Below are 16,074 nucleotides of genomic sequence, written 5' to 3'. Positions count from 1 at the left end.
GTAACAATAATGCTGAGTTTATTGTCATACACATTGTACAATGTACAAATGACCAAAATTCTTACTTGCTGCAGTTCAACAGGTACTTAAAGAAAAACTATAATAGTAAACAAATCAAATTAAATTAAAAGAATTAGTGAAGATACAAAGTAGATCATAAATATTCACCGTAATCCAAGTGCAAAGAAGTTACTCGCAATAGTGCACCAAAGAGGGAAGTTCAAGAGTCTGATAGCTGTTGGAAATAAATTGTTCTTGAATCTGAACGTGCAGTTTGTTTCAATTCTATTAAAATTTTAAAAAAAAACTAGACTCACAATTACAACATCCCTTACCTTTTACTGGATTAAAGAAATTGAAGAAGGAATCATTGGGTACTTGTTTGGTGATGATTCGCACAGTCCCTCTCCCTTTGTGCTTTTGTTTCTTTTTAATATTTTTCACAGTTACATTCTTTCCTTTCTTCCAGTCAATAGTACACCTGTTAAGAGAGTAATGATTCGTCTTATTCGAAGATGACACAGAATTGACAGCAATTAATTCAGCAGCTCTGGGGACCAGACCCAATTATATTTAAATGTATCCATGATTCATTCTCTTAACATTCAAAACCAATGCATTAAAGGCAACAGAGGGAAATGTATGGTAAATCTACATAAGTATTTTAGCAAACCAGATTTGATTTTCTGTCTACATAATGTATCTGAAATGAGTCCAGTTTCACCTTCATACTTGGCAAACAATACTTGGTTTAAAGATACAGCCATAGAACATAACCTAAAGCTAAAATCCACAAGAAAAAAAATCAATCTGTCTTGCAGACTATGCCCTATAGCAGTGGTTCTTAACCTTTGTTGACCTCACCAAATACCACTAAGTAATCCCTATGTCATTGGTGCTCTGTGGTTAGTAAGGGATTGCTTAAGGTGGTACGTGAGTGGGAAGGGAAGGTTGAGAATCACTGCTCTAGACCCAATTGTTAGTGAAATAATTTGCTTGCGAAAAACTGTCATTGGCTCATTTCCTTTAGGAATTATGAGTCAATCAAGTACAATTAAAACAGTGGTTTTCAAACTTTTTCTTTCCACCCACATACCTCCTTAAGCAATCCTTTACTAATCACAGAGCACCAATAGCATAGGGAATACTTAAAGTGGTATGTGAGTGGAGAGAAAAAGGTTGAGAATCACTGGTCTATAGTGTTCCTGGCCACATACACTTAACAAGTATGTAACTTGTACTCCTATTTTTGTTTTATTCTAATGTTTCAAATGAATTCAAGCTTGAACATAATTATAATTATGGTTCAAATGTAATGCATGTTAATTTTAAGTATTACTTCATAAATTTAAACCCCTCCAGCTCCTAGGTTTTAGAAATAATGACAAATTACAACTGCAGTTTCCCTTTGTGGCAAAATCAAGTTCCTAACTCTGTAGAGGTCAGAGGTAGCATGAACCTACATTGTGCCAGGATTAATGTAGCACTGGAATGGAACCTGATGCAAGACAACAGACAAGCAGTAGGTTACGAACAGTGCAAAGACCAAGAAATCCACTTGACTTGGATAGATTTGAGAACAGAAAGATGAAATTTGGCACATTACTCATGCAATATTAATTTTGCATTTGGCTTAATTTTAAGAGTATAATTATATTAAAATTTTAGCAGAATGCAAATGTTTTTAATTCAAACAGTAGGAAAAGAAGAAAATTCAGTAGCTTGTTAACCTTTCAAAGAAATTGGTACATGAGTGCAGGTGAAAGCAAATTGCAAAGAATAGGGTTGGTTAGATTTTGTAATATCAAGACATGGTAAAAATGAAACAGAAATCTGCTGCTTGTTCTGTTTCGATTTTTAATTAACTCTACTGCATCGACTGTCTATTTCAAGTCAAGGTCATAGGTGCCAAAATTAAAGTCGAAATAAAATGTCAAGCCAATTATAACTTGCACTCACCCTACAAAGTCAACTATCTCTGGGCCCTCAAAGGAGAAAGGATCGGTCTCATCTGGTTCAGACTTCATCTTGTAGGTTTTCGTTAATACACTGTTTGTGAAGTAATCATTTGGTTCAAAGTGAAATTCTAGTGTAAAACTCTGTGGGGGGGGGGGGCAGGAGTGGGATACAAATCAAAACAAAAATAATCTTAAAAAGCAAATTTTTCACCATTTTCATCCTTTAACAAATTCAAGGCGAGTGCTGGTCACATGAAAATATAACACCCATTTCCTTTGCCAATTAACTAGATCCAACATCCATTCACACAAACAGTGAGATGTCAATAGCTCTATCAGCACCAATGCAAAGCAAGAGTGTATAATGCAAGTTGAACTTGAAACTGTACCATCAAACCTGGGCTGATCCTGGATTAGCCTGCTGGTTCAGAGTCCCTTTGTCGATTTTCAAGCGATATCTTCTGTAAAAAGAGGTATAAACACTTCCTTTCCCATATACCCATTGGGATCTGTTTAGAATCCAGCTGTTCAAGGCAAGAGGTAAACATTTTTTTCCTCAGTCCCCCTTTCACACTAATATTAGCCCAATGGAGTTCTGAAGGAAATCGATAACAGTTTGAAGAATTATGAATCAACGAGCTCTGCTGAAAGTGCCCACGTGTGCTGACTGTTGTCACATAACCAGCCTCAAGTCCCAACCTGGACAACTTTTTAATTTTTAATTTAGACCAACAGCATGGTAACAGGCCATTTTGGCGCTTGAGTAGGGTGTAGGTTAATTGGGCAGCACTGACTCGTTGGCCAAAATGGCCTGTATGTCTACATTAAAAAATTGGCCAACCCTGTTCCAATCCTTGTAACATCTTTGTGAATTTTTATCTGCACCTTTTTCAGCTGGAAAAAAAAACATTCTTTCTCTAGCTGGGTAGTCTCACCAATATCTTGTACTGTTGTAACATGACATTCCTGCTGTACTCAATGCCCTGAACGATGAAGGCAAGAATGCAAATACTTCTTTCCCACAACCTGTCTTGCCACTTTCATGAAATTATATACCTGTATCCCAAGGTCACTTTTCTATGACTCTCTCTGGGGCCCTTCTATATATTGCATGCATTGCACTAAGTTAACTTGCCAAAATGCAACATTTCACACCTGTACGAGTCAAATTCCATTCCATCGAGATACAACGTTCTTCATTGTCCACTAACTAATTATGCTAACTACATTGCTATCCAAATCATTAGTATATATGACAACAGATGACCCAGAACTTGTACCTTGCCATATACCACAAGCCATCAGCTTCCAATATGAATAACTATCTTCTATTATCATTGTTTGTCTTCTACCATTAAGCCAATTCTGCATTCACATATCCAGTTTACCATGGATTACATGCAATCTGAACTCTCAGACGAGCATACCATGCAGGACCTTGCTAACCCAAACCCTAATACAATAGTCAATGTCCCACTCTCATCAATGGCCTTTAAAAAAAAAGTGATGAGACACATTTCCCATGCATAACGTCATGCTAACTACCCCTTACATAACATTGCCTTTCCAAATGTCAATAGATGCTTTCCTCATAATCCCCTCTCCTTAACTTTCCCATCACTAATGTAAGGCTCATCAGTCTACAGTTCTTCCAACTCTTGTTAAATAAAGGGGTAATAGGAGGTAGGCATGTGGCCAGTTAAGTGAATGCCACTCTCACCACATCAACTCCTCACCCACACTAGAGGTAATCTACCGTAGCTAATTAACCTACGTTAGAATGTTTGGGCCATGGAAGGAAATCTGAGCACCATGGGAATACCTCTGGAATCTCAAATACAACAGTCAACTCCAAAAGTTAGAATCAACCCCTTGTTTGCTGAACTGGAAGCTGCAGCACTTTCTGTGCCATTGTGGTGGATATTAACCAGGATACCCAAAGTTAGAAGAAAGACCAATTCAATAATTTTTCTTTCTGCAAATATTAAGTGTCCTACTTAATGACCACATTGACAAGGTACTGTATGGTAGTTAATCCGGAAGTTCAGACTGCATGTGACCTGGCCAACTGGATATAGATGCAGAGGGATCAGTTCTGGTACTTTTACTGTTTGCTATACACATTAATCATTTGGGTACAAATGCAGGATGTACATTTAATAAGTTAGCAAATGACAATTTTGTGTAGTTGAAAGTGAGGCTATCAGATAACACTAATCAGTAGTTAAGATAGGTAGAGCCATGGCAATTGTAATTCTTTGAGGGGACTAATAACTGTTCTTGAAGGTGGCATCACAAGAAGAAGTGAAAGCAACACATTTGCGTTTAGGAGCCAGGGCATAAAATACAGTTAATACATCTACATGCAGTATGGTCACAACACTGTGGGAAGGATATGATTTCATTAGAGAAAGATGTTGTCTAGTGCCTTTCAAATATGAGGAGAGAATGGATCAACTAGGAGACTAAGTCACACAAAGAGATATACAAATCGATGAGGGGCAATGGATAGGGGAGACAATAGCAAACTTATCCAGTCTGAAGGTGGCTAAAAATAGATGGCAAAATGATCACATTAAGGGGTAAAAGGTTTAGAAAAACATTTATTTATTTATTTTTAAAAAAGCCCACAGAGGTTGAACTCTGGAATGCACTCTCTGATCAGCTGGTAGAAGCAGGTACTCTCACACATTCAACTATCTAGACAAGCATTGGAAGTGCCTGGACATAAAAGGCTACGAAGTACATGGTAAATGTGATTAGTGCAGTAAGTGCATGGTGGACCAAAATTCCTGTTTCAATGCTGCAGGATTGTGACATGCTTATGTAAAGGTTTACAAAAAAAGCTATTGCTTATTAGCAAGGTTTCAACTATAATAGAAACAAACTGACCAATTTGATATAAATGTGACAAAAAAATTAAATCTTGAGAATTCTAAGATAATGCATTTATGTGGAACAAGAGAAAACTCAATGAAAGGAATGATAGGGAGATTTTAAATTTAGACATACATTAATGGCTATTTCGTCCCACCCAATTAACCTACACTCCCCCCAGTATATTTCGAACAGTGGGAGTCCCCGGGGAAAACCCACGCAGACACGGGGAGAACATACAAACATACAGATTCTAACCCCGGTCCCAATTGCTGGCACTGTAAAAAGCACTGCACTAACTGCTATGCCAACCTTGCTGCCCTAATGAAATTAGGGATATTTTGGAGCATATATCCATAGATCCTTAAAGGAGAATAGGTTGAGAACATGAGGCCCAACTGAGGTATTTCTTTACTGAGGCACTGAATACAAGAGCAGGAAGATGATAGAAAGATAGACATCAATTATTCCCAGCACAACTACCATGAATAGTTCATATTGCCAAATTACAGTGAAGATAGATGTACAAGTGGGTGCAGGGGAGATTTACAATGAAGTTTATGTATAGTGGAAAATTTTAGCTACGAGAAAAGATTGTACAGATTGTGTGTGTGTAAAATATACCAATAATAAATATAAAGGAATATTTCTAAAAGCAAAAGGAACAAAAAAAGGGATAATTGGTAAAACAATTAGATTGGAAGCAAGAAACATTTTCCATTCAGACAATGGTAGGATCTGAAACTCATTGTGCGAAGATCTGGTGAATTCTGAAACTAAGACTTTTGGAAGTATACTTGGAGATGCTGCAAGACAATGAAGTTACTACAGGAAACAAAATGGAAATGCGTTGCATTGGTCTGTCTCAACCATAGGGACACAATTTCCTATGATTTTAAGAATGACTAAGAAACACTAAGGAGAAGTTATATTTACTGGATTCAATTTGTAACTTCTTACTCAAGTGTGTGGAAATCCCTCAAATTCTCTGAAACGTAATTTACACACCCATTTTTACCCAATAGGGTCTGAATCCATCTTCTTCTTTCTTTCTTTTTTCTTTGGCTTGGCTTCGCGGACGAAGATTTATGGAGGGGGTAAAAAGTCCACGTCAGCTGCAGGCTCGTTTGTGGCTGACCAGTCCGATGCGGGACAGGCAGACACGATTGCAGCGGTTGCAAGGGAAAATTGGTTGGTTGGGGTTGGGTTTTTCCTCCTTTGCCTTTTGTCAGTGAGGTAGGCTCTGCGGTCTTCTTCAAAGGAGGCTGCTGCCCGCCAAACTGTGAGGCGCCAAGATGCACGGTTTGAGGCGTTATCAGCCCACTGGCGGTGGTCAATGTGGCAGGCACCAAGAGATTTCTTTAGGCAGTCCTTGTACCTTTTCTTTGGTGCACCTCTGTCACGGTGGCCAGTGGAGAGCTCGCCATATAATATGATCTTGGGAAGGCGATGGTCCTCCATTCTGGAGACGTGACCCATCCAGCGCAGCTGGATCTTCAGCAGCGTGGACTCGATGCTGTCGACCTCTGCCATCTCGAGTACCTCGACGTTAGGGGTGTGAGCGCTCCAATGGATGTTGAGGATGGAGCGGAGACAACGCTGGTGGAAGCGTTCTAGGAGCCGTAGGTGGTGCCGGTAGAGGACCCATGATTCGGAGCCGAACAGGAGAATAACATTGCATATTATTAAATAATGCTCATTGTCGAACCTTCCAAAAAGTGTACTACAGTGCCACCTTGAGGACATTTATAAAATATTCTACCTTACATTGAGAATGTGTCACACAAGACAGAAAATAAGAGGAGTAAAATCAAGAGATTGTCAGGCAGGGCACAGATTAGAAGTAGATGGGTGGGGGGGGGGGGGGGTGGGGGAAAGAGGGCAAGGGCAATGGGTTGTACAGGGAAACACAAAAAAGTGACATTGGGGAAGGGCCAGAATGACTTTGGAGAGCCAGGCAGAGTGCAAGAACATACAAAATACCCAAGATGGAAAATGGTCATGACACACTGCAAAGAGACCTGAATGTGGCAAATGTGCATCATACAGCTTCAAGATCAAGCATTGCGATATTGCTCTAGTTTCATGATAAAGCATGATTATGATGTTCTATTATTAATCTGCATCAATAAATATATTAAAGCTTCTCAAAAATTGAGAATTTTTTTGCTCTATTGTTTGTTCAGAACCAACTATTCAACAAACACCCAAAGACAAGGACTGTTTAATGGCTCTGTACGTAGATTGCAACCTTGAAATTATAATTTAAGGACACTGTTGCCTGATGTATCTTTTTCTTTAAAAAAAACGCACCATTCATTCTATAGAACGGTAATGACACCAGAAAAACAGATTCTATACGTGTCACCAAGTAACATGAACTATGGTCTAAGTCAAAGCATAAGTAAAAAGATCTGCACGAAAGAAATGTTGAAATACACCACCTTCGTAATGGATTTGTTTCCAACATACAAAATCTATTTATTGGCATGTTGCATGGGGGTTCATTCTAATACCTGGCAGTGAAAACCAGATACAATTCATTGTAGCCTGACATTTTTTTCCCAACTGGCTCCAAGAAGGTTGTGCATGGTGATTCATAAAATTTGAAAACTGGGAGGGTTATAATAGGATTTGAAAAAAAAGCCCTAACCTCTCCATTCCTTTGTGTGTAAATGTCAATGCTGACTTTCTACTTGATCCACTGGCTGTGCACTCTATTGTCGCCAAAACACCCTGCTTTGAAAAACAGCAAATCTTTTATTTGCCATCTTTTACTTTACTCTTTGGAGTTCCTTGTCACTCTCTGGCCACTTCTTACTTTGTCTCAAAAACCTGCCCTGCTCTGCATAAATCTCCCCATGTATTTTTCAGCCCTTTTTTATTTAATCTCTCTGAATTCCATTTAATAATTCTCTGCAAAAACTTGTCCACATCTTATCTGCATTTATCATTTTCCCTCCCTAAAACCCTTCATTAAAATAAAGCCAGAAAAAATTGAGAGATGAGGAAGCCCCAAATTGCAAATGAGCCTGTTCTGATAGTTTACAAAATAACTTGCATTTCAAGAATTCTAGCAACTATTGTTTTTCATTTTGCAGTTCCATTATTGCTTTTTTTGCCCTATAATTAAAAGCATTCACCACCTTTCTTAGATGGACAAGAATGTTTTTGTAACCTGGACAATCTTAGTCTCCAAGATCCTTTTTGTTTATGCCACCCCTCTGCAACTGTTTTTCTCACTTTACCAGTTCTGCTGAAAGTTCATTGATTGGAAATGCTAAGTGTTTATCTCTCCATGAATCCAACCAGACCTGCAGATCTCCAGCATTTACCTTTTATGTTTAATTTCCAGCATTGCAGTTTCTTAGTTTTTTGATAAAAGCATCTTGTGTCCTTACACTTTACTTATAACAATAAAGCAAGCAACACTGCCACTCTATGCTTATATTTACCTTCACCCCACAGAGGTAAACAGACTACCATCCTACATATGAGGATGATGAGGACAGTGTGGTGAGAGAAAGGCGGTGGCCTCTTCACTCCAGACAAAAATATTCCAAGGACCATTGTATTCAAATCCACCAGGCATCAGCTCAGATACTGGCACTGTAAGATTTGAATAATCTAAGTTAAAAATGCATATTTTACAAATACAAATTCCTTGCACTTTTGTGAAAATGACTGTCATGATAATGAATATGTATGAGATATACCGGAAGTCACGAGGTATGAGAGAGAGAGATAAGAACACAAGCAGGAGAACAAAGGAAAACGGGAGAATAAAGCCACTAAGAAGTTTATCTGATAAACTTGTGTTTAATGTTTTATTAACTTCACATTTCGGGCCACAAATGTGACAATGGCGACCGAGGATGAAAGAAGCTTGAAGAAAATTAAAGACTAAACAAGATTACAGAGGATTACAGACAACTTCAAGGTGATAAGAATTTTCTCTGTGACTCAGTACTTTTGGGGCTGGAATATTTCCTCATGGCTGGGGCAGACGGTGACTTTCTAACACATAGTGGAATTGCTCATTTTGACCCAACGGGTCACTGTAAGTGTGAAGTGGAAGGCATGGCTGGAAGAATTTGAATCCTATGCCGACAGTCGTGGCCTATTTCTACATACCGGTACAGTTGAACAAAAAGCGCAGAGAAGGGCGTTACTTCTTTTCACTGATGGACCCTTAGTTCGGGAAACATTTAAGACACTTTTGAATACTGGAAGAAAGGATGAGTACCAGAAAGCGGTAGATGCATTAAATGCACACTATGTAGTGACACCGAATGCTACATTTCAACGCCATTTGTTTCGAAGAATGAGACAAGAAGATGGCCAGACAATTGCTCAGTACGTGACGAGACTACGCCAGCTAGCTGTTGGATGCAATTACATGCCAGCTGATTTGGACAACCAATTATTGGATCAAGTCGTACAGCACTGCAGATCAGATAAACTCAGAAGACGTCTACTGGAAAGAGGGAGTGAGTTGGAACTCGCCGATGCTTTAGCCATTGCTGCTGCATTATAGGCTGTTGAAGGGCAATTTCATACCATGACCCTGAAAGACAACTCAAGCCAGCAAATTAAGAAGCTCTCACATCGCCATAATCAGCCAAGATATACGTCGACACAGGATGTTGAGTGTTATCGATGTGGAAACCGAGGTCACTTTGGAAAAGACCCATATTGCCCTGCCAAAGGCAAAGTTTGCAGAAAGTGTGGAGGTAAGGACCACTTTGCAAAGAAGTGCAAAAGCAAGTCCAATGCAGACCAGAAGAGGAAGAGTACAACTTCCAAAGGCAAAGCCTGGGGGAAAGGAAAGTATCCTGGAAAGAAAGATACCATTCGCCAGATAGACGGTGACGATGATGATACCCAGGAGGAACAGAGTTGTTACCAATTTACGTTGAATGAAGTACATCATGAGAAGGTCCCAGTGATCATTGGTGGAGTGACAGTGCAGGTCATTGTCGACTCAGGCAGTGACAGTAATGTGATTGATCGACATTTATGGGAGAAGTTGAAAAGGAAAAAGATCATCTGTACCTCAAAGAAGTGTTCCAAGAAACTGTATCCATACACAGCAACCAAGCCATTGCAGACCATTGGATGTTTTACTGCAACTGTTGAAGCTGGAGATAAGTACACCGAAGCAGAGTTTATGGTCATAGAAGAGAGGGGAGAACCATTGCTGAGTAGAAGCACAGCGCAAGTCCTGGCAATATTTCATATTGGAGCTTGTGTCAATTCAATTCAGTCATATGAGGATATGAAGCAAGAATTCCCCGCAGTCTTCCAAGGAGTAGGAAAGCTGAAAGGTCGACAATTGAAGCTAGCGGTAGATGAAACGGTCAAACCCAAGGTACAACCAATGCGCCGAACTCCGTTTGGACTTCGTGGGAAAGTCGAAGCCAAAATTAAAGAATTGATCGAACAAGACATTATTGAACCGGTGGAACATTCAACACAATGGGTCAGTCCAGTAGTAATTGTGCCCAAACCAAAGGGTGACATAAGACTATGTGTTGACATGAGAATGGCCAATGAAGCTATAATTAGAGAACGACACCCTATACCAACAGTGGAGGAAATACTTCAAGAACTAACTACCAGCAAGGTATTCTCAAAAATTGATCTGAAATGGGGCTATCATCAATTAGAGCTGGATCCAGGTTCCCGAGATGTAACTACATTTGTGACTCACTGTGGATTGTATCGTTACAAGAGACTATCATTTGGAATTAATGCAGCTTCGGAGATCTACCAGTATGAAATCCATCGAGTGATTCAAGGCATTAGTTGCCAACATTTCTGACGACATCATAGTCCATGCACCAACGAAGGAAGAGCCTGACCAACGGTTGAGGCGTGTACTATCTAGACTACAGGAGGCAGGCCTTTCCGTGAATGGAAACAAGTGCCAGTTCGGTGTGTCAGAAATGGACTTCATGGGACACAGACTTACACGGGAAGGACTAAACCCTGCAGAGGCCAAGGTGAAAGCTATTGCAGAGGCACGTGCACCTCAGAACGCAACAGAGGTGAGGAGTTTCCTGGAATTGGTCAATTTTTGTGCAAAGTTCATTCCTAATTTCGCTACAGTGGCAGAACCACTAAGGAAACTAACCAGGAAACGTGTACCATTTCATTTTGGATCTGAGCAGAAGAAAGCGTTCACAGCGCTGAAGCAAAGCCTGACAGATGCAAAAACTCTTGGATATTACGATCAGGCGGCATCAACCAAAGTCATAACGGATGGCAGCCCAGTTGGTTTAGGAGCCGTGTTGATCCAGATGCATGATGGAGGACCAAGAATCATTGCCTATGCCAGCAGATCGTTATCAGATGTGGAAAGAAGATACTCTCAGACAGAGAAAGAAGCACTCAGACTTGTATGGGCCTGTGAGAGGTTCCATGCATATTTATACGGCATTGAATTTGAACTCATCACAGATCATAAGCCATTAGAGGTGATCTATGCACCTAGATCCAAACCATGTGCCAGAATAGAGAGATGGGTACTCAGACTACAACCCTACAAATATAAAGTAATCCAGATTGCAGGGAAAGCAAACATTGAGGATCCGCTGTCCAGATTGGTGAAGGATGGAGGTCCACAATCCAAGTCAGAATTGGGAACAGAAACAGAGAGCTTTGTACGCTTCGTAGCTATTCAGGCGACACCGAAAGCTGTGACTACGAAGGAAGTCGAGGGAGAATCCGAACGTGATCCAGAACTCTTGGAAGTAAGAGAATGCATACAGAGTGGACAATGGGACAAGTGTACTCACAAGGCTTACATTCCCATTAGAGACGAACTTTGTTGCATCGGACAGTGTGCATTGAGAGGTTGCAGATTGGTGATTCCGCAAAGATTGAGACCGAAGATCGTATCCTTAGCACATGAAGGACACCTAGGTATTGTTGGTACCAAGCAAAACCTCAGGACCAAGGTATGGTGGCCAAGTTGTGATAAAGACGCAGAGAAATTTGTTAAAACTTGTCACGGATGTCAAATCACAAGTAGGAGTAATCCGCCAGAACCGATCCGGAGTACGCAACTTCTGACAGGACCATGGATCGACGTAGCTGTTGATTTTCTTGGACCTTTACTGACGGGTGAATCAATTATGGTAGTGATAGATTACTACAGCAGATACTATGAGTACGTGGTGTTGAAGTCCACAACCACTGAAAAAACAATACAAGCATTAGCAGAGATATTCGCAAGATATGGATTACCTGTTACATTATACTCTGACAATGGTCCACAATTCATTTCAGAGACATTTGCGGAATACATGAGGACCACAGGTATCCACCATCATAAAGTAACTCCGAAATGGCCGCAAGCCAACGGAGAAGTAGAGAGACAAAATCAGTCCATTGAAAAACGATTGAGGATTGCATACGCAGAAGGACAAAATTGGTGAGAAGCATTGCTATCTTATGTGGCTGTCTATCGAGCAACACCTCATGCAACCACTGGAAAAAGTCCTGCAGAAGCATTTTTTGGAGCAGTGGCGAGCAGTATTTCCGACGCCGAGAGTGAACAACCGAGAAGCGACGACAATATCGCAGGCAGGCCGAAACGAAACCGAAAAGTGCCCAAACGATACGAAGACTTTGTGCCATAGTTTTAATAAGAACTTTGGGACAGTATTTTAATCTTATATCATAAAGTGCATGTATGAATGCTGTAGGAAGTAAACTTTATGTAGTTGAGTTATAGTATTACCATTAGTTACGATGTTTGTATGTTTCCAAGGGATATTGGTAATTGAAGGTAAAGTTTATTTCTGATTAAAGGAGGGATGTCATGATAATGAATATGTATGAGATATACCGGAAGTCACGTGGTATGAGAGAGAGAGATAAGAACACAAGCAGGAGAACAAAGGAAAACGGGAGAATAAAGCCATTAAGAAGTTTACCTGATAAACTTGTGTTTAATGTTTTATTAACTTCACATTTCGGGCCACAAATGTGACAATGACTATTGAATCTGCTTTCAGAGCATTTTAAGTAGTGTATTTCAACAATAACAATCTGACATAGAGCGGAATTCTAATCATTTTTCCACAAGTATGCATTCTCTTGAATTTTAGCAACGTTTTGTTCTATGCACTGTTCATTGCACCTACAAATCCTCTAACTTTTCAGAACATCCTTTCAACTTTTGATCGGATACATTCAGAAAAGGGAAAGCTTCAACACATGGTTACTGCATTTTCCTGAAAGAAATTACATTTTTTCCCGTTTCTTTATTCAAGATGTAGATATTTCGTATCTCTGAAGATGTAATTTGCATTGATGAATTGGTTTCCTAATTTTCACCAAGCCACACATTTTGTGCCTTTTTTCTACCTACATTACAGATGATTAGTGCAACACGATTATAGTGCCAGTGATGCAGGTTCGAATCCTGCGCTGCCTATAAGGAGTTTGTATGTTCTCCCGTGTCGGTGAGAATTTCCTTCAGGTGCTCTGGTTTCCTCCCACCATTCAAAATTTACGGGGTGTGTAGGTTAATAAGAGTATTTGGCCAGGCCTGATACTGTGTTGAATATCTAAATTTTTAAAAAATCTAGTCGATCAAGAAGTCCAAAGATTTTTTTTTTTAAACCATGCAAGTCTCTAATGTTTTTGTCCAATTTTTGAATGTCTACCAGATATGTTCAGATTTAATACAGAGATGAGAAACTATCCTGGCTAATGTTGACTTACAATTTCTTTATTGTATCACCACTGACCATCTCTCTCTTTAACAGAGGTAAGAGGTAAACATTTAACAAAAGATTATCAATTGAAATATTTAAATAAAGTTAACAACAGATTTTGCAAGTTCAGTTGTGACTACCATATATGCTGTTATTTAGGATGATCCTTGAAACTTAAAAAATTCACCTTAAAATAAGGGTCATCCTCGACAAAAGGTGTAAATTTTTACCTTTATGACAAAGCCTCAACACCATCACCATCCTCCTGCTGGCTCCAACACAATCTCACACATGCGCTGTTGCGAAGATTCAGTGCTCATCCCCAGGGTCCATCTGCCCAGTCTGACTACTGTCAGCTCTGTACAGGCTTTAAACAGCTTGTTACATGAGCCAAGAGTGGTTTATGTTAAAATATCCAAATAAACCTTTAAATTATCATTTGTTATTATAATACTGATAATTTGCTATTAACAGCATCCATTGCTCAGCAATAAGTGGCCAATTTGCGGAATTGTCTTTTACAAGGGGAATTGCTCAAAGCTGGCGGGAGTTGGCAGGGCATCCTATACAGAATCGTCCAATACAACGGCATATACGGTAGATACATTTCCAGTACAGAAACTCCTCTAATAAAAGGAGGACAAGGAAATCTTTGGTAAGTGCCCCGCAAGAAGAATGGAATTTGAAGAATGCACCACTACTCCCCGTAAAAAGAAACATAGGTTAAAAATGGGATCCCAAATTTTATATCCACCTAACCAAACATTATGTCATCCTGCTCCTCTTCTACTTCCATCTTCCTCATTAGACTAAACCTGGACTATAAATTTGGTCAACGACCAAGTATGAAATTATGAGGATGTGGAGTACCTGCTGCACCTGTTGACAAGCTAACATTACCCTTTAAAATATTACTCACCATAGGCTCATTTGGTTCAGAGAACTTCACCCGGACATCTTGCAAATGTTTCAAGATAGGTTCATCGTGGTCCTGGTGAGAAATAGATTTAAATATGTTCAGATCGTGACAAGTTGTATCCTTGAACCAAATAAAAAAAACAAGACTTTATGTCAAACATCCTGCCTATTCTATCCTACAAATACAGGTACAGGTACACAATCCTTTATCCGGAACCCTTGGGGGACAGCGTGTTCCTAATTACGGATTTTTCTGGATTTCAGAACAAAAGCCAGCCGCCCCTCCTGAATTGTGCTGCCATATCCACCCAGTTGCACTGGCGTCTCTATCCACCCCCCCCCGTTCACCTGAGTCATGGTGTCGTCTCTACCCCCCGCCCGAGTTGCGCTGCCGTCTCTTCCCCCCTTGCCCAAGTCAAGCTGCCGTCTCTCCCCCCCACCCGAGTCACGCTGCCGTCTCTCCCCCCTGCCCGAGTCACGCTGTTGTCTCTTTCCTTCCGCTGTACCAGCAGCAGGAGCTTTCCAGATTTTAGATGTCCAGATAAAGGATTGTGTACTTGTACCAGGAAATAGATATTCATGTAATTCACACATTGTCAGGATAAGTACTTGATTATTTTTGCTCAGCTGAATTCTGAACCAGGCAAATATTTATTTGCCTCTTCATTCTTGGAAACTTCAATTCTTTATTAAAAGTCTCTCATGACTGTGTTCTGCAAGTTTATACAAAATACATAAACACTGCCCTGTTGATTTAGTCATTTGGTTAAAAACTCTAATCAAATTTGTCAGGTATGAGCTCTCTTTTCCACAAAGCACTCAAGATATGTAGTAACAGAGCAAAATTCCACATAATGCATAATATGATAACTTGGGCAATAAATTATTTTTAAAATGTATTTGAAGACCTGTGCATTATATAAAAAAAATGTTGAACGACTTAATAACAATTAATGTCAAGAGCTGAAAATGAAACCAAGAGCCAATCAAAAAGGAAACAAAATTCATTCTTAATTTTGGCAAAAATACTGCAACAACACATTTAGAAGAGATTGTACTGAAGATGATAATCATGTCTTTGCTTTGCTTACCTCTACAAGTTCACTTAGCATATCTACATTCTTGAAAATTGTGACCCAGAATTCAGGGATTCCTTTGGGATTCTCATCCTGCTCTGATTCTTCTTTCTTTTCATCTATTGCTGCTTTCTTTTTCATTTCTTCCTATTCAAACAAATATTACATTTCAATTATGTCAAAATATAAAAATCAATATTCTTTAATAATTAGAAAGCAAACTTGATCACAACCATTTTACACGCAACCATGAAAATGCAAGTTTTACAGAAGGTGTTTACTTCAATCATTAAAATTTCCTTTTAAAATATTTTACGTGTATATTTGTATAATTTTGGGGTTTTTTTGGACATAGTACAAGTTATGATTTAGTTATTTAGTTATAATTTTAGAATTGGATGTCTTGAGTGAAATAAGTTATGTAATAATTATGCTTCTCATTTACAATTGATATGTATATGATTATGATATGATTTGATTTATGTAATCATTAGTTTACCTTTTGTTAAACTCAAA

General features: G+C 39.3%; 1 protein-coding gene across 5 annotated transcripts in view; it reads right to left on the bottom strand.

Moving 5' to 3' along the window:
- Positions 1 to 16,074, bottom strand: part of nap1l4b (nucleosome assembly protein 1-like 4b) — an 88,968-nt gene that overhangs the window by 27,233 nt on the left and 45,661 nt on the right. For all 5 annotated transcript variants that reach the window (XM_069900890.1, XM_069900870.1, XM_069900899.1 and 2 more), the window contains exons 7-10: positions 15,574 to 15,705; positions 14,484 to 14,555; positions 1,960 to 2,099; positions 336 to 481 (exon numbers count right to left, since the gene is read on the bottom strand). In XM_069900890.1, coding sequence (XP_069756991.1) covers positions 336 to 481; positions 1,960 to 2,099; positions 14,484 to 14,555; positions 15,574 to 15,705 — 490 coding nt within the window. The remainder of the gene's footprint in view (positions 1 to 335; positions 482 to 1,959; positions 2,100 to 14,483; positions 14,556 to 15,573; positions 15,706 to 16,074) is intronic.

Source organism: Narcine bancroftii, chromosome 1 (assembly GCF_036971445.1).
Source record: "Narcine bancroftii isolate sNarBan1 chromosome 1, sNarBan1.hap1, whole genome shotgun sequence".
Classification (NCBI taxonomy): Eukaryota; Metazoa; Chordata; class Chondrichthyes; order Torpediniformes; family Narcinidae; genus Narcine; species Narcine bancroftii.
Note: the sequence above shows the minus strand (reverse complement) of the source record. Positions and strands in the feature narration are given on the sequence as shown.